Source organism: Tubulanus polymorphus, chromosome 12, assembly GCF_964204645.1.
Source record: "Tubulanus polymorphus chromosome 12, tnTubPoly1.2, whole genome shotgun sequence".
NCBI lineage: Eukaryota > Metazoa > Nemertea > Palaeonemertea > Tubulaniformes > Tubulanidae > Tubulanus > Tubulanus polymorphus.
Genome location: NC_134036.1, coordinates 11,212,792 through 11,238,489, shown reverse-complemented (window position 1 = coordinate 11,238,489; position 25,698 = coordinate 11,212,792). Strand labels below are relative to the sequence as shown.

Genomic DNA, 25,698 nt, shown 5'->3' with positions numbered 1-25,698 from the left:
GCCAGTTACAGTGCGAAAGTGTAGTTGTGGTGGCTTTTTCCGTAAATCCCCTTCTAATGAAACAAGACGCTGTCAAGTATGTCTTAAAGATGAATCCATTTAGACCGCTGAAAAAAGAAAAATATCTTGCGTCAATCATATAATTTGACAGTAGAGCAGTGGATGGGAAATGGGCAATTCTATGGTAACTGTAGAATTATGACAGGATAAAAATCCCTCCCGCTCACTCTACAGTCAGTTATATCCATCACGTAATATGTGTATATATATGTAAACTGTCTGTCTTATCTGTAAGTGGTATTGTCTGTCAGTAGAGCAGTGGATGGGAAATGGGCAATTCTATGGTAACTGTAGAATTATGACAGGATAAAAATCCCTCCCGCTCACTCTACTGTCATTTATATCCATCATGTAATATGTGTATATATATGTAAACTGTCTGTCTTGTCTGTAAGTGGTATTGTCTGTCAGTAGAGCAGTGGATGGGAAATGGGCAATTCTATGGTAACTGTAGAATTATGACAGGATAAAAATCCATCCCGCTCACTCTACTGTCAGTAATATCCATCAAAATATTCGTAAACTCCGCCTTATTGAGTATCATAAGGACTGCTGTAAATATTTCATTGAGAATTAAAGAACTTGAGCACATTTGGACTGTAAATATTTCACGGAGTTGACAGTCAGGGAACTTGGTAGCATTTGAACTGTCAATATTTCACTCAGTTGAGAATCAATATACTCGGGAGAGTTGAGACTGTTGTAAATATTTCACTGATTTGACAGCCAGGGAACTCGGTGTCATTAGAACTGTCAATATTTCACGGAGTTGACAGTCAGGGAACTTGGTAGCATTTGAACTGTCAATATTTCACTCAGTTGAGAATCAATATACTCGGGAGAGTTGAGACTGTTGTAAATATTTCACTGATTTGACAGCCAGGGAACTCGGTGTCATTAGAACTGTCAATATTTCACTGAGTTGAGAATCAATATACTCGGGAGGGTTGAGACTTGTAAATATTAGTAATAGGGATAATGGGCTTTCAAGCCAAAGGTCGAACGGTCGAGCTCGTAAAAAATGAAAAACATAAAAATAATAACAATTTCTACTTGAATTACTCGCGAAACTCATAAAAATGAAAAATAAATTCTCACACGCTCGAATTTATTTTTCATTTTATGAGTTTCACTCCTAATTCAAGTAGAAATTGTTATTATTTTTATGTTTTTCATTTTTTTACTCACCCGCCCGTTCAACCTTTAGCTTGAAAGCCCATTATCCCTATTACTCTTAAAATATTCATATATATATGAATAACATTTAAATCATTGAACTTCTAAAATCACTTTTAATAAAAAATATAGTATTAAAATGGAAGCAAATAAGTACTACTGCCCAACATGTAATATCAATATAGATAAATCCCAAAAAGCAAGACACAATAAAACTATAACACATTTAGAGAATAAATTGAAACTAGAATATAAAGATAATATATTAGAAACTAAATTAGAAGAATTAAAGAATGAAAAAGAAACATACAAATGTGATACATGTAATCAATCATTCAGTGATAAAAGATATTATAAAGAACATTTAAAATCTATAAGTCATATTAGAAATAAGAATAATGATATTTTAGGTGAAGATTATTTTGATAATGATAACGATAAGAAACAGAAGACAATTAAAAGAATAAAAAATAAATTAAACAATAAAAGACCATACATGGAAGATGTAAGAAATTATATTAATTCATTAGATAATAAAAAAGATATAGAAATAACCGAAGCATTTAAAAGTGATATTGGTCCAGCAGCTATCGAGTTTAAATTTCATAAAGGAAAAACATTAGAAGAAAATAAAAAACATTTAGAAAATATGAAAGAAATAATAAAAATAATTACAGATGTTGAATATCCTAAAATTAGTATATCAGTTAAAGTAAAGTTTATAAAATCTGAAGATAAACCAATATATAATATAAATTCTCATTCACAACATATTATATCTAAACAACATATAGATGATAAATTAAATAAATGTTATAATGAAGTAAAAACTAAAATAGAAGAGAAATATTTTGAAGGATCTGGTTTAATATTTGATGAGATAATATTTATAACTTTACATGTTTATAACACAAAATATAATAAGTTAACTAAATCAAAACCAATTGATGAAAATAATTTATCATATTATAAAGATGATAGTATAAATGGAACAAGTTATATTAAATTACCATTTACAACAAAAGCAGTAATAAATATACAAAATTTTGATAAAAAATGTTTTATATGGGCTATAATAAGTTGTTTACACCCAGTTGAAGATTATAAACAACATAGTTTTAGATTAACTCATTATAAACACTTTGAAAATAATTATAAGATAGATAAGTATCCTGTTAGAATTAAAAATATTCCAAAAATAGAAAGAGATAATAATTTAAAGATAAATGTATTTGATTTAATCAAATTACCAAATACAAAAGGTAACAACATAAAACATTATACATTAGAACCTTTATACCTATCAAAAGATTATGATTCAAATAATGTTATAGATATACTATATTATGAAAATCATTACATGTGGATTAAACAAATCGATTTATTTTTCAAATCAGAAAATGATCACCATAAAATATATCTATGTAGAAAATGTTTACATAGATTCAGTAATGAAAGTACATTATTAAATCATAAACAACTATGTGATAATCATGATTATTGTAAATTAGTTTTACCAAATGAAAAAGATAAAATATTAGAATTCAAAAAATATCATTACAAAAATAAAGTACCATTTGTAATATATGGAGATTTTGAATCATTAAATAAAGAATTAACAGATAAAGATAGAAAAGATATATATTATAAAAGAAAGAAATTAAATTCTAATGAAAGTGATTATTCAGATGAACCACCAAAAACAAATACTATTAAAAAGATTCATCAATCAGCTGCAGCTTTCGGGTTATATATTAAATCTGATTATCCAGAACTAATTGAAAGTGAATATTATAATTATAGAAATGAAAATGTTATTAATCATTTTTGTGACTTATTAATTGAATATGAAATAAAATTTAATGAAAAGTTAAATGAAAATAAAGAAATAATTATGACAGAAGAAGATAAAGAAGAATTTGAGTTTGCAGATAAATGTTATTATTGTAATCAAGTATTCTATTCATCTGATAAAAAGGTAAGAGACCATGATCATTTGAATAGAAAGTTTAGAGGCGCTGCACATGAGAATTGTAACTTACAAGCTAAGAAAATTAACTTTGTACCAGTTATATTTCATAATCTATCAGGATATGATGCACATTTATTTATCAAACAGCTATGTTATAAAATAGAAGAAATCAATAATGAAATAGAAATATTAAATTCAAATAGATCAAAAGATAAAATACCAACTTATAAATTTAGAATGTTAGCTAAAACATCTGAGAATTATATATCATTCCAATTTGGGTGTCTAAGATTTATAGATTCATATAGATTTTTAAATAGTTCATTAGATAACTTATCAAAATCATTAGTTGATGATGAATTAAAGATATTAAAACAACACTACCCAAATAATGATGATTTTCAATTAATGAGATTTAAAGGAGCGATTCCATATTCTTTCTATAAAAATCATAATGATTTTAAAATAACTGAATTATTGAAAGAACAATTCTATGATGAATTAAAAAATGAATATGTTAAAGATGAAGTCTATAATAGAACATTGAATATTTGGAATCATTTCAAAATAGAAAATCACGGGCAATTAGTAGATTTATATTTAAAATCAGATGTATTATTATTAACCGATATATTCGAAAGGTTTAGAGATGTAAACCTAAAATATTTCAATATTGATCCTTGTCATTGTTATTCATCACCAGGATTAACATGGGATTGTGGATTAAAATTTACAGATATAAAAATGGATTTGTTAACAAATATAGATCAATTACTATTATTTGAAAAATCTATAAGAGGAGGTGTTTCAGGTGTATTGGGTGATAGATATTTCAATGTAAATGATAATCCTGGATATAAATCATTATACATAGATGCAAATAATCTTTATGGTTGGGTAATGATGGAACCACAACCTTATGGGATGTTTGAAATAACTGAAGTTTTACAAATTGATAAATTTGATTGGAAGAAAAGAATTCTAGATATTGCAGATGATTCAGATACTGGTTACTTCTTTGTTGTAGATTTAGAATACCCTGAAAATATTAAATTCAAATCTAGAAATCTAGCATATTGTCCCGAACATAAAACTGTTAAACATGAAGAATTATCAAATTATCAAAAAAGAATTAAACCTGATAATCATATTCATACTGAAAAGTTAATGGTAACTCAAGAAGATAAATATAATTACGTTGTGCATTATAGAATGTTGAAGTTTTATTTGAATCAAGGAATGATTCTAAAAAAAGTACATAGATATATTTCATTTAATCAATCTAAGTGGTTAGAAAAATATATAGATTTTAATACTACACAGAGAACTGAAGCTAAAACCGATTTCGAAAAAGATTTCTTCAAGTTAATGAATAATGCGTTTTATGGAAAAACATGTGAAAACATAAGAAATAGAAGTGATATTGAGTTAGTCAGTAATGGTAAAAGAATTAGACATTTACAATCGTATCCGAAATTCATAGGTAACAGAATATTTGATGAAAATTTAGCAGCAGTTAAAATGAGAAGAACAAGTATGAAATTCAATAAACCAATCTATGTTGGTGCATCAGTTTTAGAATTATCAAAGTTATTAATGTATAAATTTTACTATAACATATTACAACCCCATTTTGGAGAAAAACACATAGAAATATTATATTTTGATACTGACAGTTACATATTAAAGATAAAAACTGATAACATAACTGATGATTTAAAAACATTAAAACATCATTTTGATTTCAGTAATTATCCAAAAAATCATGAATTGTTTACCAATGATAATAAAAAAGTTCCTGGGAAGTTTAAGGATGAATTAGGTGGTGAAGAAATGATAGAGTTCATAGGTATTAGATCTAAAATGTATTCATATAAAACTAAAGAACATGAAGCTAAAAAGTTAAAAGGAATAACCAAAAGCGTTGTTGAAAAGAATATTCATTTCAAAGATTACATCAATTGTATATTTAATGAAGAAGTTAGAAAACATAACATGAAATGTTTAAGATCTGAAGATCATGAAATGTATATTGAAGAGATAGAGAAGATAAGTCTAAACCCATTTGATGATAAAAGATATATTTTAGGTGATGGAATCCACACAGTCGCCTATGGTTGCAATTTAGATGAATATATAAAATTCAAAAGAGAAGAAACAAAAGAAAATGAGATTATGAAAAGGATTCTAGCGTGTTAATCAATTTCAATAAAAATTTGTATAATAAATGGAGAGTAAACAAGTACACAGTGAATTCTTAGATAGAATTAAAGATACTTCAAGCGTCAAATCTGTAGATTATAAATTTAAAAAACTAACTGAGTTAACAATTCACAAGAAATATTTAATTAATAACATTGAAACAATTACTAATAAATATGGAGATAAATTAGTAATTCATTTAGAATATGAAGGATTAAAAGGAAATAAATATAAATTCAGAACTTATTTACCAGATAGATTTCATAGATTATCAAGTGAAGATCTAGAAGAATTATGTTCTGGAGATTTCTATTTTGTATACAAAGGTAAGAATGAAAAAGGGCACCATGAAATAGATTTCGAATAAGAAAATATGTAAAATAAATGGTAGAATTAAAAGAATACAGAATATTTGTAGATTCTAGAAAACTTACAAATTATAAATCTCATAATTTATTAGTACAATTAGATAGAGAATTTAAGAATTGTGTAGATTTAAAATTAGTAAATATAAGTTTATGTAATTCTTTTTATAATATATCGGATAAAACTTTTGAACATAGAGGGTTTATGATTTATATGAGAAATAAAGATAAATGGTTTCATATATTTTTAAAACCAGGATTATATAATTTAGAATCATTAGCGCAGGAAATTAATAGAAGAGCTCGGTTGAAAATCGGGGGTACTTCTGTATTTGAAATTAAATTTAATAAAATTGATAGTACTAATAAAATAAGAATAAAGATTTCTAATGAACAACATAAATTTATGGTAAACAAACCACTGGCTAAAATGTTAGAAATTAAACCTCTTACAGTTACTGGAAACGCAGAAGGCAGCTCAAATATAATACCTTTTACACACATTTATATTTATTGCAATTTAATCGAGCCTACAAAAACTTTCGAAGCAACTAAAGAAACAATTTGTAGTTCTAGTATACTAAATATTTTACCGCTAAAAAATGTTAAACAATTTGGAACTCAAATAAATTATAATTTAACAGAATGTGATTTCAAACCTTGTATTCCAAAATTTAATAATTTTAAGTTAGAAATAAGAAATCACAATGGATATTTAATTGATTTGAATAACTTTCCTGTAATTTATGAATTAGTTATAAGATGTAAAGAGTAATTTTTCACCTATATAAATGAATATAACTGTTGGACCGAGTATATGTTTTGGATTTGATTTTAAACGTGAGAAAGAAATGAAATTTAACATGAATGATGTAATAACACATATTAAAAATATCACATTTTCTAATGAAACAACATTTGAGTATGAAACAACAATAGATAAAGAAACTTTAAATGTAGAAAAGATTACTAATTTAATTAGAGAATCTTTAAGATTTTATGAATTAGATGAAGATTTTATCATCGATGATATTAAAAAAATACTAATTGAAATATATACAAATGAAACTAGTAATAAAATAAATGTTGAATTAATAATCACTAAGTTAACTAAATATTTTGATGATAGTAATTTTTTTGATAAATAAATGAGTGATAATAAGTGGATAATAACTGGATTATATAATGGCGCATTACTATCAGTTGGAACTGTTGGTTATTCAATGGTATTAAAAAAAGTATTCAAAATGGGAAGTGTTAATGTTGATAGATTTGATATAAATGATATTTTAAAGTTAACATTAGCAGTTACTTTATCTAATTTAACTATTGATTACTTGGAAAAACAAAAATATATTCCTCCCATATAAGAAGTGTGTAATTTTTTTGCTAAATAAATGGCTTCTGCAATTATAACTATTATAGGATCGGCAATTGTTAACGCTTTAGCATTTACTGGTGGTGGTTATTTATTTAAACATATTGATAAAAATAGTTCATTAGGAGAACAAAGAAGACATAATTTAGCGTTAGAGAAATACAATAAAGCTGCAGAAGAATATAGAGAAAAGAGACAAAACTATATGGATTACATCAATAAAGAATTATATGATCAGAAGATTTCACATAGAGATTTTCAATCAGTTGATGATGCAATGAGTTTATATAACACAGTAACCAATAAAGAAAAATTACATCTATACAAACCTAAATTATCAGATTATTATACCCCAAGTAAAGAACAACAGAAATATGAAATATAATGGATTTTAGGTGGAACAGTTATTGTTATATTTGTTGCTTATAAATTTACTAATTAGTAATTTTTATTCTAAATAAATGGAAGATAAAGTTGATAGTATTGATATTATTCCTCATGATATAAATAAAACTAAATTAAAAACATATTTAGAAAAACAAATATTAGAATTTGAAAGTGACTTAAAGATAAAAAAGAAAAAATATTTAAAAAGTAAAATTATATATTATTTGATTATAAGTGGTTCGGTTACAATTAGTTCTGTAATAACATTTCTAGCAATATTCAGTCCATTAACACCTTTAGCTATATCAATTGGCGTATTAGGATTAAGTTCAAGTGTTTAGATTATATAATAAGTTTAAATGGTCATATAACAGTTGAAGAACAAGATAAATTATTAAAAGAATTAATAAATTATTAATTTTTTAATTATATAAATGGTAGATAGTTTTCCAAAAGCTTTCCGATATAATAAATCAATTAAATATAATATTCCAGCAATAGATTTTAAGAAAAATATTACATAAAAAAATATAGTTTTAAATTCATTAACTAATTTAGAAATTTATGTTAATGAATCACAGTTTTTTATTTCTAAAATGGAAAATATATCTAATACATATGAAGTTACTTTTACTCGAGATGAATATCATATATATAAAGTAAAATCTAATATGAAATATTGGCAGAATCAATTAAATTTTGCTGTTTATTGTGCAACAACAGGATGTGGAATTAGTTGGAATGATCATTTAAATAACTTAGATAAAAATTTGAAGTATTCTGATTTAAAATTAATTCACACAATATTTAGATTTCACACATATTTTCAAATCAGAATAATATTAAATGAATTAGAATGTCCTTTACCCGGGTCTAAATATTTTAAAGAATTGGATAATAATATTAATATATCCAAGTTTTATAAAATATGTAATGAATTTAATATAAATATTAATTCCGATTTTAGAGCGCATGGTAAATTGCAAGGTGTTGAAGAGTATGAAATAAAAAGAATTGATTATATGCATAGAATTTCAGCTTATCATAATTATAAAATTGATAATAATAATGGTTGGGTTAATTTCATTTTAGAAAATGGTGAAGGTTTTACAAAATCAGGTATACAAAGAATAAATCAATCTATTAGAATTTATTTGATATGTATTTTAGGCGCTCAAGTTGAAACAAGATCCCCAATAATTGGAAATGATAACACTTCATTCGATGCGCAGAAACAGTTTAAAGTTTTATTTGAAGATTCAATTCATAATGATAAAAATAGATCGATTCCAGAAAACATTATAAGATATCAAAATTATTTAGATAAATCTCATGTAAGACTAAATTATTGTATAGGCCCTAATCTATTAATTATTTCTAATGATTTAGTATTAAAGATGGGAAATATAATTGGTTATAATAATTTAATTAAAACTGCAACAATAAATAATTCATTTGGGTTAAATGATATAAATAAAAAGATTATTACTGCTCCAAAATTAATGGAAGGTGAAAAAAATAAAAAACATATTCAATCAACTGAAACTAAAACTAATAATATTAAATTAAATAATGATTCTAAAATAAAAGATTACAATACATCAGAAGATATAAAAACTGATAATATTCAACATGATATAATTAAACTAAATGATGATAATAAATCCCATGAAAATACTAAATTAGCTATAACTTGTATAGGAATTGTAATCGGAGGAATATTATATTTTAAATTTTAATTTTTTTATTATGTAAATGGATGTAGAAGGTGGAAAAGATTATGAAATGGGAGAAATGGGAAATAATAATGAAGGATATATTGATGATGAACCACAACCCGATTTTAATGAAACTAATATTGATAATGATGATGAATCAGGATATAATACTAATTTAGCAGATAGTGGTTCTAAAGCCCCATCAACAGATGAATTTGATAGAAGAACTAGATCGAGAATAAATACTGAAAATGAAAATCAAGGTTTAAAAAAGGAAGATTTAGAAAATATTGGATTTATATATAAGTTTCAAGATGTATTTGAAAGATCTGGATATAATATAAATTACAGAGGCGCCAGACTTTTAGTACAAGATTTAAAGTTTTTAGATGGTGAATATTATTATCATTTGAAAGATGATTATTATATTAATATCACTAATCAAAGTACAAAACTAAGTAAAATATTAGCAGAATCAACTTTGCTTAAGTTAGAACCAGATAGAATTAAGAGAATAAGTAATAGTAATGAAATAACTGATGTTACACAAGAAGAAAGAAATAATAATATAAGAGTATTTAGTGAAAGAATTGATAACTTATTTAAAATAATCGATAATAATTTAGAAACAGAAATGGAAGATCATAGAGATCGAATAAGATCTTCAACACCTGAAACATCGAGAAGAGACACTCAACAAATTGATAATGATTCAAGTCAATTACAATTAGTATTAGAAAAACAAATTGATAGATTAAGAGATTCATTTGACGAAGAGATGAATAGTATTGGAATAAATCGAATACAATCTTTACTAGAAAAAGGATTACTTGATTTAACTGATGATGAATTAGAAGCATTTCCTGAACAAACACGTAGAGAAATTAAAGGTATGCAAGAATCAGCTGATAAAATTGCGCATGAAAAAAGTAAAAGAGATATTAAAATTAACATTTTAGAAAAAGAATTAACTGATAAAAATAAAGAAATAGAATAATTAAAGTCTGATTTAGACCATCAAGTAATTGATGAAATAGAATATAGGCAAAAAGAATTAGGTTTAGAAAAAGAAATTGATAATTTAAAAGATAATTTAGAAGTACAAAAAGGTGAAAGAGATATATTATTAAAAGAATTTGGTAATAATTTTAAAAGATTAAAAGATGTTTTTAAAAGATATCTAATAAAACCAAATTCTGAAATATCATTAAAAGACAGAATAAGATTATTATTTAAATTAGAAGGAATAACAATTCTTTCAATTCTAACATCTGTAACTATGGTATTTACAACAATTGGTTTATCAATATCAAATGCTTTAAAATCTACTCCTACTCCCACTCCTAATAAACCAGATAAACCCCCAGGTAATAATTCTATACAAGATAAAGTTAAAGATGGTTTAAAGAAATTAGCAAAATATTTATGGGAACTATCAAAGAAATCTGCTGCAGCATTGCCAGGAGTTATTGCATCAATTGTTGGTTTTATATTGAAATCTGCAGGAAACATTATTAACTTTGCTGCTGAACATATTATTTTATTTTTAATTACAGTTGTAAGTGCTATTATTTTTGGTTTAGTAAATATGATATCAAAAAATATCAAGTAAACCATGATCAAAAATAAATAATTAATTTTTTTGTTAAATAAATGAGTGGGAGTTATATCAATCCTTCTAAGAATCATAGAATATCTAATGCTATTAAAGCAGAAAGATCACATCATATAATTACTCATAACCCTTCAAATATTAATCCCGATGAAACTTTATACGTTAGAATTCCGAGATTAACACAAAATACTTTTTATGTTCCAAACAGTATTTATTTATCAGCTGATATAAAAGTAATCGGTAATAATAATAATTATGTTGTTGATAATGTTGGAAGATATTTGATTAAAAAATTAACAATAAAGATTGGTCCAGAAACAGTTTTCTCATTAGATGATTATAATTTATTTATGCATTATAAAGATTTATGGTTAACTAAAGAAAATAGAAATAATATGATATTTCAAGGAATCCAATCAGAAAACCAAAATAAATTAAGATCAGAAGCTAATAGCGCAATATTAACAAATGATGTAGATAAATTGATAAAAAGTATATATGGAAGCAAATATAAAATTCCATTAGACTTTGAATTGATAAATAATAATGCACCTTTATATAAATACGCAATTCAAGAAGATATTATATTTGAGATAACATTTGCTCCTGTTAATGAAATTGTAATATCTAGCGTTAATAAAGATATGAGTTATAAATTATCAAATATATGTTTAGAATATGATACAGTAACTGATGAAAATATTTCAAGTATAATTCAAACTCAATACAATCAAGGATTTTCATTATTATATGATTATATTGATAAATTTAAAACTGTAACTATTAATGCAAATGATGAAATAATAAATGAGAATATTAACTTCCCTAGAAGATCTATTAAAGGTATATTAATATTTTTTACTATTGGAACGTATACTAATGGCGCAATAAATGTTGATAATTATTATAATCCTGAAATAACAAAAGTAGAAATAACTATCGAAGGAATAGCAAATAAAATATTTTGTCAAGGAATGAGAATGATTGATCAATGGCCAGAAATTAAAAAACATTTTATGAATGAAAAAGTAAAATCATTTGAAAATTGTAACATAAATCAAATTGACTATTATACCGGTAATAAATTTGCATTATGGGTAGATTTTAGAACAACTGAAGATAACTTATTACATGGTTCTGGAAAAAAACTACAAAATACAAAAGATGGAATACAATTATTCATGACAAAGAAAAAAGGAATCAAAAATTTTAAAATGCACATTTATATTATATCTGACGCGCAATTAAATATTGTAAATTCACAATTAGATAGTGTTATGTATTAGAATTTTAACTTTAATAAAAATATATATAATAAATGGAAGGAGGTAAAGTATATAAACATATTCCATACATCGATACACATGAAAATAATGATGGTTTATATTATGTAATACCTTGTAATATAGCTTTGATATTTGATCCTATTTTTTAAAATTATAAAACTAAACTGATAGAAATCGATAATAATAAAAGTGGTGTTGTTAATAATAGTGTAATTGATAATAATGTAATACCTACTACATCTATAATACCTACTACTACATCTGTAATACCTACTACTACATCTGTAATACCTACTACATCTAATAACGTAATACCTTCTACATATATTAATTCAATAATATTAGATGTTAGTGAAAATAGAAATTATTGTGGTTATTGTAATGGTGAATTTTCAAACGCTCCATCAAATTGGAATAAACATATGAATACAAATTCACATATTACTAATGTTATAGAACGTGTTGGTAAAAAAGAATTTATAGAACACCCATTTAGATATGTTACAAAATTTGTTTCAAATAAAAAAGTAAATGGTAAAGAATTATATAAAGATTTATTATTAGCAACACCTAATAACGATGAATTAGATTTAACCGATGCTAATGAAATATTAGGATCAAACACTGTAAATGAAATATTAGGAGCAAACACTAATAAAGATGATAATGAAAATGGTGCCATACGCCCACATGGTGATATAGTTACAGATATTGATATTAAAGATTCTATGAAACATAAAGAAGAAACTATTGATGATATAATAGAAAGGATGAATAAGCGTAATAACGAAACAACTATTGGTGGTGTGGTAAAAAAGGCGAAAAAGGTGAAACAAAATTATAAAGATGTTGATGTAAATTCGGTAGAGCATTTAAATATGTTGTTAAGGTCTGATAGTGAAAGTGATTCAGAAAGTAATTATATATTACTCGAATAATAAAGGTTGAAAATTGTATAAAATAGTAGTAAATAAAAAAGGGGGTTTTAAGTATTTAAGGTATCTAATAGGGTATCAGGTATTAGGGTATCTAATGGGGTATTAGGGTATCTAATACATAGGTATACAAATAGTTATTTTATAAATTTATATTCATATGGAAATTGTAATCTCATAAGTAATTTGGAACCTTTATTATTTTTTAATTTATTCATATATTCATCATGTAATTCAGTAGGTATAATTTGATTTTCTTCCAATGATTGTTGCATAGATTTTCTATCTTTGTTGTAGAATAAAACTAGAAATCTTATATTCTCTCTAAAATCTTTCACAATTGAATTATATTTCTGATTTAAAACCCATGTTGTTATCCCAAAATGTCTACCAGAGAAAGCTAAATAACATAACTCACTTTCTCTAATTTTAGAATCATGTAAATTTGCGCAATCATCTATAATAAATAATGTATTTGATCCTTTATAAATATCTAATGCAATTTTTATACAATTATCTAAATTTTCTTTTACTGTTTTAGGGTCTAATATAATAAACTTTTTTATCTTAACTATATCTCTATTATATGTTTTATTCATTTCATATGTAGGACAGAATAATATTATATTATCAAAATGATTTTTATAAATAGTTTCTAACAAGTCTAATATGAAATGTGTTTTACCACAATTTGTAACTCCAGTAACTAACATATTATGTGGTTCAAATATAAATAAATCTTTATTCATTTATTCTTTTAATTTTACTAGATAAAATCCATTCATTAAATTTATCATCGTATCCTTTATATTTCACCAAAGAATACTTTTTTCCTTTAAGAGTTTTTGTTTTCAATACTTTTTCTATTTTGTATTCTATTTCATCTGGATTTGGTACTAATGATAATTCTTGTTCATAAAAATAACCTAATATTTCTTCATCTTTTAAATCAAACAATATATAAACAAATGGTTTAGTTAATATTATCTTTTTAATTTTAAATATTTCTTCTGTAAAATTAGGGGTATAACCTTTATAAAATGTTTTTCGATATTTAGAAATTCTAACATGTTGTCCTATTTTAAATTTAGGTTCTCCAAAATCATGTGTAACAAATGCTCCATATAAATTATTCCAAACTATTTCTGAATTTTCTTCTTTTCTAGCTTGTATAGGTTTCATATTTATAGAACTATGTTTAGAATTATTATAACCTTTAACTAAATCATCTAACACATCGATATATTTATATGTTTCATTAGCAGTAAAATATTTCCACATTCTAGTTTTCAATGTTTTATTAAATCTTTCTATAACAGATGCTTTTTTATCTGAATGTGTTGAAAAATATTCTACATCGTTATCAGTTAATAGTTTTTTAAAATGTTTGTTATAAAATTCCTTACCTTCATCAAATTGTATCTTATATGGAATAGCTTCTTTAAATATAGATTTAAAAGAATTTGTAACTTCTATACCAGTTTTATTTTTAATCGGGATACTCCATGCGTATCTACTGAATATATCTATAACATTTAGTATCCAAAAATATCCTTTGTTATATTCTTCTAAGTTTTTCATGTCAATTAAATCAGCTTGCCATTGTTGATCGATATATGAAACCATTACTTTTCTTGTTAAATATTTTTTATCCATCTTTTTATGAATTTGATATGTTGGTTGATTTTGTAACCATGATTTTAATTCACTATATTTTATATTGCTATTATCAGATTTAATTTTATTCCATAATTCTGAAACGTTAGAAAATGATACTTCACTTTCTGGGTTATAATATAAATCTCTTAAATATTGTTCTTTTTTCATCATATTTTAATCCATTAATAATATTTTAGATTTAGTTTCATTTGATTTATTTTCTGGTGGTTTATTGTCTGTACACGGATAACTAAGTTTCCGATCATCTTTATCGTCAGATTTGAATTTTGATTTATATATTACACCGGAGAATATAATAATTGTGATTAACCCAATTGTAATATATAAGTAATTATTTCTTCCACTATTAGAAGAATTAGATGGATTATTATTTGAATCAATACCACCGTGTGGGTGCTGTACGGCACCATCAGATAATTTCTGTGATTCATTTATATCAGTTAATTTCTTTTTCTTAGCTTTTTTTAATTCTGAAGATCTTTTACCTAATTCTCTTGCCCATTTAATTTGTTTCTCGGATCTAGCCTTTTTCTTAACTCCATCACTCATTTATTTTAGTTAATTTTTGTTCTGATTCATTTTCTGTTTCGATGTTTTGTTGTAGTACATCTGTTTCGTTCTTACCTGATTTATATTCCATAGGCTTGATGTTCGAAAATGTTATGACACCAGTAGAAATTAATGTCATAACCGATCCTAATTGAAATGAAGCATATCCAACCCATTTTTGTAATTCAGTCATAACTAAATAGTCATTTTTCAAATCATTATATAATTTATTTTCATCATCAATTGGTATTAACTGGTTACATAACTTAGAATAACATTTGACAATACCATCTGAAATAGAATCATTTATTCTAGCTAATCGAGCTTCTTCATAAATCTTAAAATATTTTATTACTTTATCGGGTTTCATAGCATCTAATTCTTGAAAAGTAATGATTCTATTTAAAAACTCATTAGTTTTTCCACCGGCAATCAATAGTTCTATATGGTGCTTACAATATAAGTAGTATTCATAATCTATATTGTTATTAACTTGAATAGAATTAGAAACAACTGTATCTTTATTATCACTTATACCCAAATCATCTAATGTTTTTTCAATATCAATACTATTCTTATTAGATTTCTTTGACATTTATATTAGAGAAATTTAATAAGAATAGTATTATAAGTATTCTTCAAATGATACTAGATAGTTAAAGTTAAAGAACTCTAGTATTGACTACTGATACTAGCTATTTGAATTTAAAGAATTTCTATTCGGATCTATTCAAAATATAAAGTATTCTCTTTTTGAAAAGAAAATATTGAAAATATAATAGAATTGACTAGCTAGTTGAAGTTATTGTTTTTTTATTATATTTTATTTAAATTAGGATTTAGATTATCTCACTACTATTGTCTATCTATTAGGAGCAGTAACTATAACTGTCCAGATAAGTCATTTCGGATTCTCGATAATAAATCCGAAAACTGAAAATAAATTCAAAGAAACGACTGGTGGAAATCTTATTTCATAAACACATATATTTATTATGTAAATTTTAACGATCGATAATAGAACAATGGAGAACAATAGAAAAGCGGTCCAATCGGACCGGTTATTGCGCAATACACAGTTATATTTTTATTCTGTAAACTACAACATTCAAACATAGAACTGTAACCAATCAATATTGAGCAGCTGTTTCAGTCAACAACGATCAATAGTAGAACAATGGAGAACAATAGAAATGCGGTCCAATCGGACCGGTTATTGCGCAACACTTAGTTAACAGTAAACAATCAATACAGAACAACCGCCGCCATTAACAACGATCAATAGTAGAACAATGGAGAACAATAGAAATGCGGTCCAATCGGACCGGTTATTGCGCAATACACAGTTAACAGTAATCAATACAATATTAAAACAGATATATACAATCGAGATTACATTTTTGATATCTATATTACAAAGACCTTCAGTATTATAATTTATAATTTTGTCCAGAATTCTTTAATTACTGGATTGTTTCCAATCATTTCTTCAATTTCTGGTAAATATCTGACTACTTCACTAAATGCTAATCCTAATATTTTGAATTTTTCATATTTTATTAATCTACCTACTCTTCTCAGTTTTCTTTCAAAACCGGCACTGATATCTATGTTCTTTTTCTTAGTTTTCGATTCTTTGAGTCCCAACAGCAATTTAAGTCGCGTTGCTGGTAATTTTGGTAATTGTAGTTCGCGCGGTAATTGTTTATTATGTATTACATCACTCAGAATTTTCACCATTTCTTGATGATAGTCCAAATGTTCTTGTAATGTTTGTGAAGTTTGTTCGTCAATTACGAGAGTTTCATCCTCCATTTCTATTGATTCCTGAGTTTCACTATCCAGTATCAATCGTTCCTCATCCGTTGGTTGGTTTAGAATTTCTGGTTGATCTTTGTGTTCCATTTTAATCTAAAAGATATCGTGAAAATGAATTACTGTACTTAAATATGTTTAAAGGTTTCCCTACTTCATAATAACTACAAAAAACGGTACTTACATTTAGATTTAGAACTGTAAACTGTGTTTTGAGAGAGAATATCCAATACGTACTATGTATGTGAAAGTTGATTTCTAACTGCCGACGTGGCGCACGTTCGACCAAACTAATTACTTCTGCACAGATGTTCTTTATGATGAAGTTAATTAATTCTTTAGAATTGAAAACAAGATATATTTGACAACATATGTTTTAGTAGTAAGCAAAAGCTATGTATTATATACATACAAAGCTCAAATAGAATTGCCAGCTTTCTAACCACTGATCAAAACCTCAGAATGCGGTTGATTCTGTGAAATACTATTCCATAATTCAACAAATGTCTTTATCCAGTTGATCTAAATATAACTGTAAATCTAGTTTATTGGATTTAATAATGTTTTCCTTCTTTTCTAAAGGTCTTAGATTCTTCCAATTCCAAATAAGTTTTTTATTGTATTCATCATTCATGTCAAATTTAGAAATCGGCAACACATGATCAATATGAAAGTATTCACCATAATTATCTATATTCATTTTATCGTCGAATTGATATATTATCCATGATTTGAGAAATTCATCTGAACAACCCAATAAATTAGATAGTGTTTCTGAATGTGTTTCTTTGTTGAATAATTGTGTTAATCTAGTCCTTAAGCATTGTTTCAATCTAAAATTAAGATCTGTTTGATATCTTTCTCTCATATATTCTGTCATATAATCATTATAAGATTCTCTATTATCTTCTCGATATTGTTTAGTATATAGTTTAATGCAAGTTTTACAGCAATATTGAAAACCATCTTTGCTAATCTTACGCTTACTAAATTCTGTTAAAGCTAATTTATCTAATTCACATTTAGAACACTTCTTGTAGTATATGTTTATAACGCCAGTGTTATTTGTAATATTGATAATTTGTGGTTGTTCTGGTTCCATTTATTATACGTATTTTTTTACTAAATTGGTTAATAATTTTAGAATCCTCTTCCATTTCTTCGACCAACGTCATCCTTTTTCATTCCTCGCTGCTTTTGATAAGTTCTTTCGATTCCTTGATAATAAATTCCTCAACGTATTGTTCATTATTTGGATCATTATTCCATAATTCAATAAATTTCTTTCCCTTTGTTAACTGTTCTGAATATAACTGTAAATATTCTAGTTTCAATTTATTCTCTAAATGTGTTATAGTTTTATTGTGTCTTGCTTTTTGGGATTTATCTATATTGATATTACATGTTGGGCAGTAGTACTTATTTGCTTCCATTTTAATACTATATTTTTTATTAAAATTGATTTTAGAAGTTCAATGATTTAAATGTTATTCATATATATATATGAATATTTTAAGAGTAATAGGGATAATGGGCTTTCAAGCTAAAGGTTGAACGGGCGGGTGAGTAAAAATGAAAAACATAAAAATAATAACAATTTCTACTTGAATTACTCGCGAAACTCATAAAAATGAAAAATAAATTCTCACACGCTCGAATTTATTTTTCATTTTATGAGTTTCACTCCTAATTCAAGTAGAAATTGTTATTATTTTTGAGTTTCGCGAGTAATTCAAGTAGAAATTGTTATTATTTTTATGTTTTTCATTTTTTACGAGCTCGACCGTTCGACCTTTGGCTTGAAAGCCCATTATCCCTATTACTAATATTTCATTGATTTGACAGCCAGGGAACTCGGTGTCATTTGAACTGTCAATATTTCACTGAGTTGAGAATCAATATACTCGGGAGGGTTGAGACTTGTTGTAAATATTTCACTGATTTGACAGCCAGGGAACTCGGTAGCATGTCAATAGAAAACTGTCAATATTTCACTGAGTTGAGAATCAATATACTCGTAGTGTTGAGACTGTTGTAAATATTTCACTGATTTGACAGCCAGGGAACTCAGTAGCATGTCAATAGAAAACTGTTAATATTTCACTGAGTTGAGGATCAATGAAGTCGGTAGTGTTGAGACTTGTAAATATTTCACCGAGTTTGAGAATCAGGGAAATCGGTAACGTGTTGAGAGTGCTGTAAATATTTCACCGAGTTGATAATCAGGGAACTCGGTAGCGTTGAGACTGCTGTAAATATTTCACCGAGTTGACAATCAGGGGTCAGTTGCACAGTCGTGACTTAAGTCAAAAAGTGGTCTTAAATCTTAAGACTGGTCTTAAGTTGTTAGATTGGCTATAGAACTAAGTTGGTCTTAGACTGGTCTTAAGTCTAAGCCATGACTATGTAACTGGTCTCCGGGAACTCGCTAGCATTTTGATTGCTGTAATTATTTCACCGAGTTGACAGTCAGGGAACTCAGTAGCGTTGAGACTGTTGTGAATATTTCACTAAGATGAGAATCAGTTAACTCGGTAGCATTTCGATTACTGTAAATATTTCACCGAGTTGACAATCAGGGAACTCGGTAGTGTTTTGACTTTTTAAATTTCATCGAGTTGACAATCAGGGAACTCGGTAGTATTTTGACCTTTTATATTTCACCAAGTTTACGATCGGGAAATAGAGAAGATTTTTCCGAATGATTTTTCAAATTCACCAATACTAGCTGTATTAAATAAGGAGGAATCTACTGTATATGTGTAAACTATCTGTCTGTGGCAATGACATTCACTCTACATTCAGTCCAGTTAGGCCTATATAGTCAAACTCGCTTAAATCGCCAGAGTCGGGGTACCGATTGTGATATCAGACTTCCAGGAACTGCTTCTAAATTAGATATGAAATTGGAATCATTTATAGTGATGACGAATTAAAAACGAGTTTGACTGTATATGTAAATTTACTTACTGGGTTCCTCTAGTCGACAGTGCATCGAAATTCCTGTGGTCCATCATTTATTCACTGTAGGCCTAAATGAAAATGAGACAAGATCATTTAGTTTTCAAACTTAGACGAATGAAATAAAGTTTAAAATCCATGAATATAAAATGTTCTCTTCATTGATTTACGTATTTGTTCTGGTGATACTGCATAGGATAGGACTTGGATTTATAATGTCTCAACACTTCATGAAAATTTCTAATACGAAACATAAGTTCTGAACATATTGAGTCAAGACTAGATAGGCCTAATAAATTGGATTCCCGTCTATAGATTAGCCAAATAGTGAGCTGTTCAGGAAGACCCTTCAGCGTTGTTGAAAAATTCAAGTCCACTCCAAGGATGGTTGAACCAATGAAACTGCTTCAGTGCCCAATGCATCAGCTTTATGTCCCGGCAGCCTACAGGCCTAGGCCTATATGAAGCTTATCATGTGACCACCGCTGCTAGAATAGCCCAAGGTTCATTCCCTGACAGCTTTACTAATCTAAGGAAAAGACAAGATGTGTGGTTAGGTAGGGACATGCAATCTGATCATGATGGTCGGTAGGCCTACCGCTCGCTGCTGATCACCAAATCAAATCAAATCATGGGTTCTTTAGCCTATTACTTGCCAACTATCGTCGCTTTCGCGAAGATAGATTAATTGGATGTTCGTTTAACAATATGGCGTACCTTTTAAGACTTACCTTAATATTTTTCTCCTCTCTGACTGACGACGGCAAGTCAGACTAATAAATCTTGAATTGAATTGGTTCCACTGTCGGCTGATTTAGGCATAATAGCTTGCAAATCGAACCCATTTAGGTACTAGTTTCCAAAGGTTAGAACAGAATATGCTGTCTGAAGATGGGTTTTGTACTCTTCGACATATAAAATGCCATTTATGACGCGATTTACTCCATTTTATGCGCAAAGAAGACGAACACGCACAACGCATTCAGCCATTTTGATAAAAAACAAGGGAATGATTGACGCAACCAATCAAGTTTATAATTATATATTTTGTTAAGCATCTAATTCAATTGTTACTTAAACTACTATCTCTTATTTTGCAAACCATTTTAATAAATGATGACGGTCATTTGAAAATCATCGCGAAATAGATTTTTAAACAAATTCACGCGCTAGCCGCGAGTTCAAACGTTGTTGTTTTCTAGAGTATTATGACGTCATACGCATGAGTGCCGCTGATGCAAGTGCGCGATTTCAGGTTCAAGGTCGCTAAACACCGCGGCTCTGTACCTTCGTGTCCAAGCGAAAAATATGTTATTTTACCGTATATTTCAAGATTAAATCGATGATTCTTTAATTAGCTCTTTCGTTATCGGAACCATCGCTTTCAGACGGATTCGAAAGCGACGCCCCGAAGCGCATTTCAAATGACGACATTTCAAGATCCACGATCATTCTTACTATATCTTGAATTTAATTTTGACTGTAGAGCTATTGCTAACTATTAATGACCTTGACCGTTGAATTGTATCGGTGACAGCAAACCGATACATAGGTTCTGAGGAATAACAATGTGTGCATAATCGCTGTCGACACGACCGAGGATTAATTGCCCTATCACGCGTATGCTAAATAGCCGAAGCAGTTTAAAGGCGGACCATCGCTTCAAATCATACTTCAATCGGTTCATATTTGAGCTCGAGACAAAGATTAGGGAAGTGCGAAGGGTTAGTCCATGATGAAATACATAAAGATTGACTCGACCAACTTCATCCCTGTGTGAATACGCACTCCCCCATTGATTTCATACATGGATTTCGTTTTGATTATTTCTCAACACCTCGAAATGCTCTAAAGTTTACGGGCTAAATAATGAACCGAATATTGGGCGTGGTTCTATGAAACTCTTATTTTAAACGTATTATTCGTAAATATCGTGATCGGTTTTCAACACGCAGTTGAATTCCGAACTGTAACAATCGCTGTTGTGTGAAATATAAAATATTCCTGATAGAATAAAAATGAATAATTCTACAATAACGTTTTTACTTTGTGGATGGTTGCTGAATACTTATTGTTCAAAAGAGCGAGGCTTCGTTCTTTCTCAGGATCTAGCAGAGTTTTAACAGTGCTTGCAATGTGGGCCAACAAACTTGGCCCAAAATGTGATAGGCCCTTCTCAAGTTACGATATAAATTCATTTGAAAAACATTAAATCAATGAAATGATGTGTAGATAATAAAACACGAATATTTTCATTTCGTTTTATACCAACCATAATATATGAACGAATTGCATGAAGCTAGATAAAAAATCCCGACCACCAGAGTTTATCGAAGGAACGTGATTCTGCAATATTGACCACTGATGAGATGGAGCTATCACCAGGTTTAAACACGTGCAGATCATTGTGAAACATTATTATCTGATTATTTATGGCTACTTAAAATAAGAAAGTGAATCCCACCCAGGAACATCCGAAATACTGTAAAATGTGGCCAAATACGAGTGAGAATTATGCTGCAAACATATTCATAAGATTTAAAGATGATAGTAATTCATGGAACCATTAATTCGAATCGTTGATAAGTCAGACGAGTGTTAAGTGTATATATGCACCAGTGAAACCGTATTGAATTGAAACATTTCATTACAAACAACAAGAAACTCCTTTATCAAGGTAAGTGTCTGAATAATAGTGTCATTCTCTTGACTCCCTCTCTGATGATGGTGTATATGAAAATATGAATATCCCTCTCTGTAATGCCGAGATGTAGAAAACCTATGCTTGTCTTGTACGTATATGTCCGTGTAAAATTCTCTAAAATGTCCATTAAATTGAAATAAGTTCATCCAAAAAAATGGAAATGCAGGAGGCAAAGGAGGGGGAAATGGAGGAGGGAATGGAGGAAGAAATGGAGGAGGCAATGGAGGGGGAAATGGCGGAGGAAACGGAGGGTGCAATGGAGGGGGAAAGGGAGGAGGCAATGGAGGAGGAAACGGAGGATCCCCTCCGGGAACCTTGGAACCAGCATGCCCGAACCCACAAACTTGTGGCCGTTGGGTAAACTAAATAAAATGAAGAAAGTATCTTACTACGCAAGACTCGGAGACGAGATTCATCGTACCCAACGTGAATGAAACAGTTGTGTCTGAAACAGTTTGTATCATATCAATAAAGCACCAGATATAATGAAAATAAATTGTTTTCCAATGTGATTTATAATAACCGTTTACACATTGCTGCAGCTCCAAGTTTTACTTCTATCCGGAAATTTTTACTGCAAATGAATATGTAAGCATTGGTAACATGATTAGCATTTAGGAATATGGTCCCCATAGAGTTACCAATCAGTAGAAATGTACCATAAACTTCATGCTCGCAATTGAAATAGTAATGCTGAAACGTATTTACCGCAGTTCCGTATTCTAACAGTAAAATGTTGGTAAGGGCCATAAAAAATGACAAGATTAAAAACGAAATTGATGTTGAAATCACTAAAATTGTTATCTTCTTAGCAGTACCCTTTTTCTTGTCGATAGTTTGCTGAGTATCCATATTAGCAGAACTTCTCACCCCACTAATTATTAATGTATTCGCCACAGCAATCACAAGGATAGGTAAATACAATGCCATAACATTATTCAGATGATAATGGATGCTATAGAGGTATGTATTCACAATCAAACAATTTGTCCACTTCTGGTTGCTACGACCTTCGTGTAATGCACCCCATACTGCTTGATTCAGAAACAATACGGCGCATAAAATCGCTACAGCTTTCTTAGATCTACCTACAGTGCACATGGTGGCAGCTCGGAGAGGTTTGGAAACAGCTACAGCGCGATCAACCGTCATCAGAACCAGGATCCAGATAGCAATCTGTTTTGGGCCATCGAAATGGAAAGCTTTCACGATACACATAACCCTGCTAAACTGAACATAAAACGTATCCATCAGATAGGGCACTTCGATCGCTATTATCGCATACACGTCTGCTAATGCTAAAGCGAGCATGTACAAATGACACGAACTGTGAGATGCTTTTCTGTAAGTTCCCAAAACGGTGATCACCAAACCAACAGAACTCATAATCGGAAATACATAGGCAGATACCTTATTTAAGTTCACTGTGATAGGAGTTGTCCAGTCATACTTATCAAGCCAACAGCCTTTAGATGAGTCATTTCCTGCAGCCATTCTGAATTCTCTGAAAGCATGTTTTCAAAGTATAATAAACAAATTCACCGCAGTAATGCCCATCAAAATTCCCCTGAAATCAAGCCATATTTACCTACGTAAGTTTCTACTGTATTTTCCAAACGCATCGGCAACAACGAAAACAGGTTTTTCAAGTGACGGTATCGATCAGCCATCGACCGATGAATGTGTGGTACTTTATCAACAACATTAACCAATCACCATGGGGGCTTGACATGCGATCATAAAAGATAGCCGTTTATTGGTTCTTAGCATTCATAGCACGCTTTGAAAATTATGCTCGAATTTCAGAGTGATTCCCATTAAATGTAAATGGATAACAGAACGCTTGAGAAAGCAACTACAGAAAATTTAGATATAATTTTTGCCACCTTGCTTTTTATTTTATCCCATTTTCGTAGTTTTTCGACTAGTTTTGACTTCATTTCGAAAATTTGCGCTGAACAGAAATATGCAGGCGTTCACCCAGTGGTTCGCATTCGACCCAGCACAAGGCACAAGCAATAACCGATCTTCTAATTTTCTCGCAAATATTGAGCACATCAAATAACAATTCTTAACTCGAATTACATGTGATTAATTCGGAAATACTTTACCTTCTAGGTTGAAGTCCTTTTTCCAAAATCAGCCAGGAAATGGACACGAGCTGAACACAGTCAGCGGAAATAGTGATGAAATTCTGGATCTGATTGATCTATCGATATCCAGATTACCAGTTCCGTGTTTATGGTTACCATTCATTTTAGTATCTTTCTTTACATATGTTAGAGAAATCAAAAGGATATGAAAGGTTTAGAAAGAAGTTTTAGTGATGTCCAATTCTTTGATGATCTTCACCACGCCCTGCTATACCTGTAAGCCGTTTATTCTTTAGTACAATAGAACAAGATCTACATGTTTATCATTAGGGACTTCCTATTGTTTTATGAATTCAAGTTTTCATTAAATATTTTCTACGTTGGTAAAACAAGATGGTTTTCACAAATATATCATTTGAAGATATGTGTTGGACTAGGATCTATGGATGGGTGGTTCCGATAACTTTCAACCTGAACAGGACGTCGGCATACGTGTTTCCTGTAATGAGTTTTATCGGTTTGATAATTATCGTTTTGGGAACTTACAAGAAATCGTCGACGAGTTGCGGCCATTTTTACATGATGTATTTAGGAATGGCTGATTTGTACGCGATATTGGGTACCGAGGTTCCCTATCTGATGGGTTTATCCTTCGTCCAATTCAGCAGATTCATGTGTATTGTAAAAAATTTTCCACGCGAATTGCCCGAAACAGATTTCGATCTGGATCCTGGTTCTGATGACGGTTGATCGCGCTGTAGCTGTCCCTAAACCTCTCTAATCTGCCACTCTGTGCACTGTC

At 28.6% G+C, this 25,698-nt stretch overlaps 1 protein-coding gene and 1 long non-coding RNA gene across 2 annotated transcripts; both read right to left on the bottom strand.

Annotated features, from left to right (window-relative positions):
• LOC141913830 (uncharacterized) lies at positions 1-20,893 on the bottom strand. The gene is made up of 3 exons (XR_012620656.1): positions 20,831-20,893; positions 20,109-20,170; positions 1-107 (listed from the first exon to the last, which is right to left on the bottom strand). It is a non-coding gene; the product is annotated as an uncharacterized LOC141913830 (long non-coding RNA).
• A 2,423-nt stretch (positions 20,894-23,316) lies between these two features.
• LOC141913865 (uncharacterized) lies at positions 23,317-24,297 on the bottom strand. Its single transcript, XM_074805030.1, has one exon. It carries the CDS (start codon positions 24,295-24,297, stop codon positions 23,317-23,319), a length of 981 nt encoding a protein of 326 aa, XP_074661131.1.
• Positions 24,298-25,698: the final 1,401 nt, after the last annotated feature.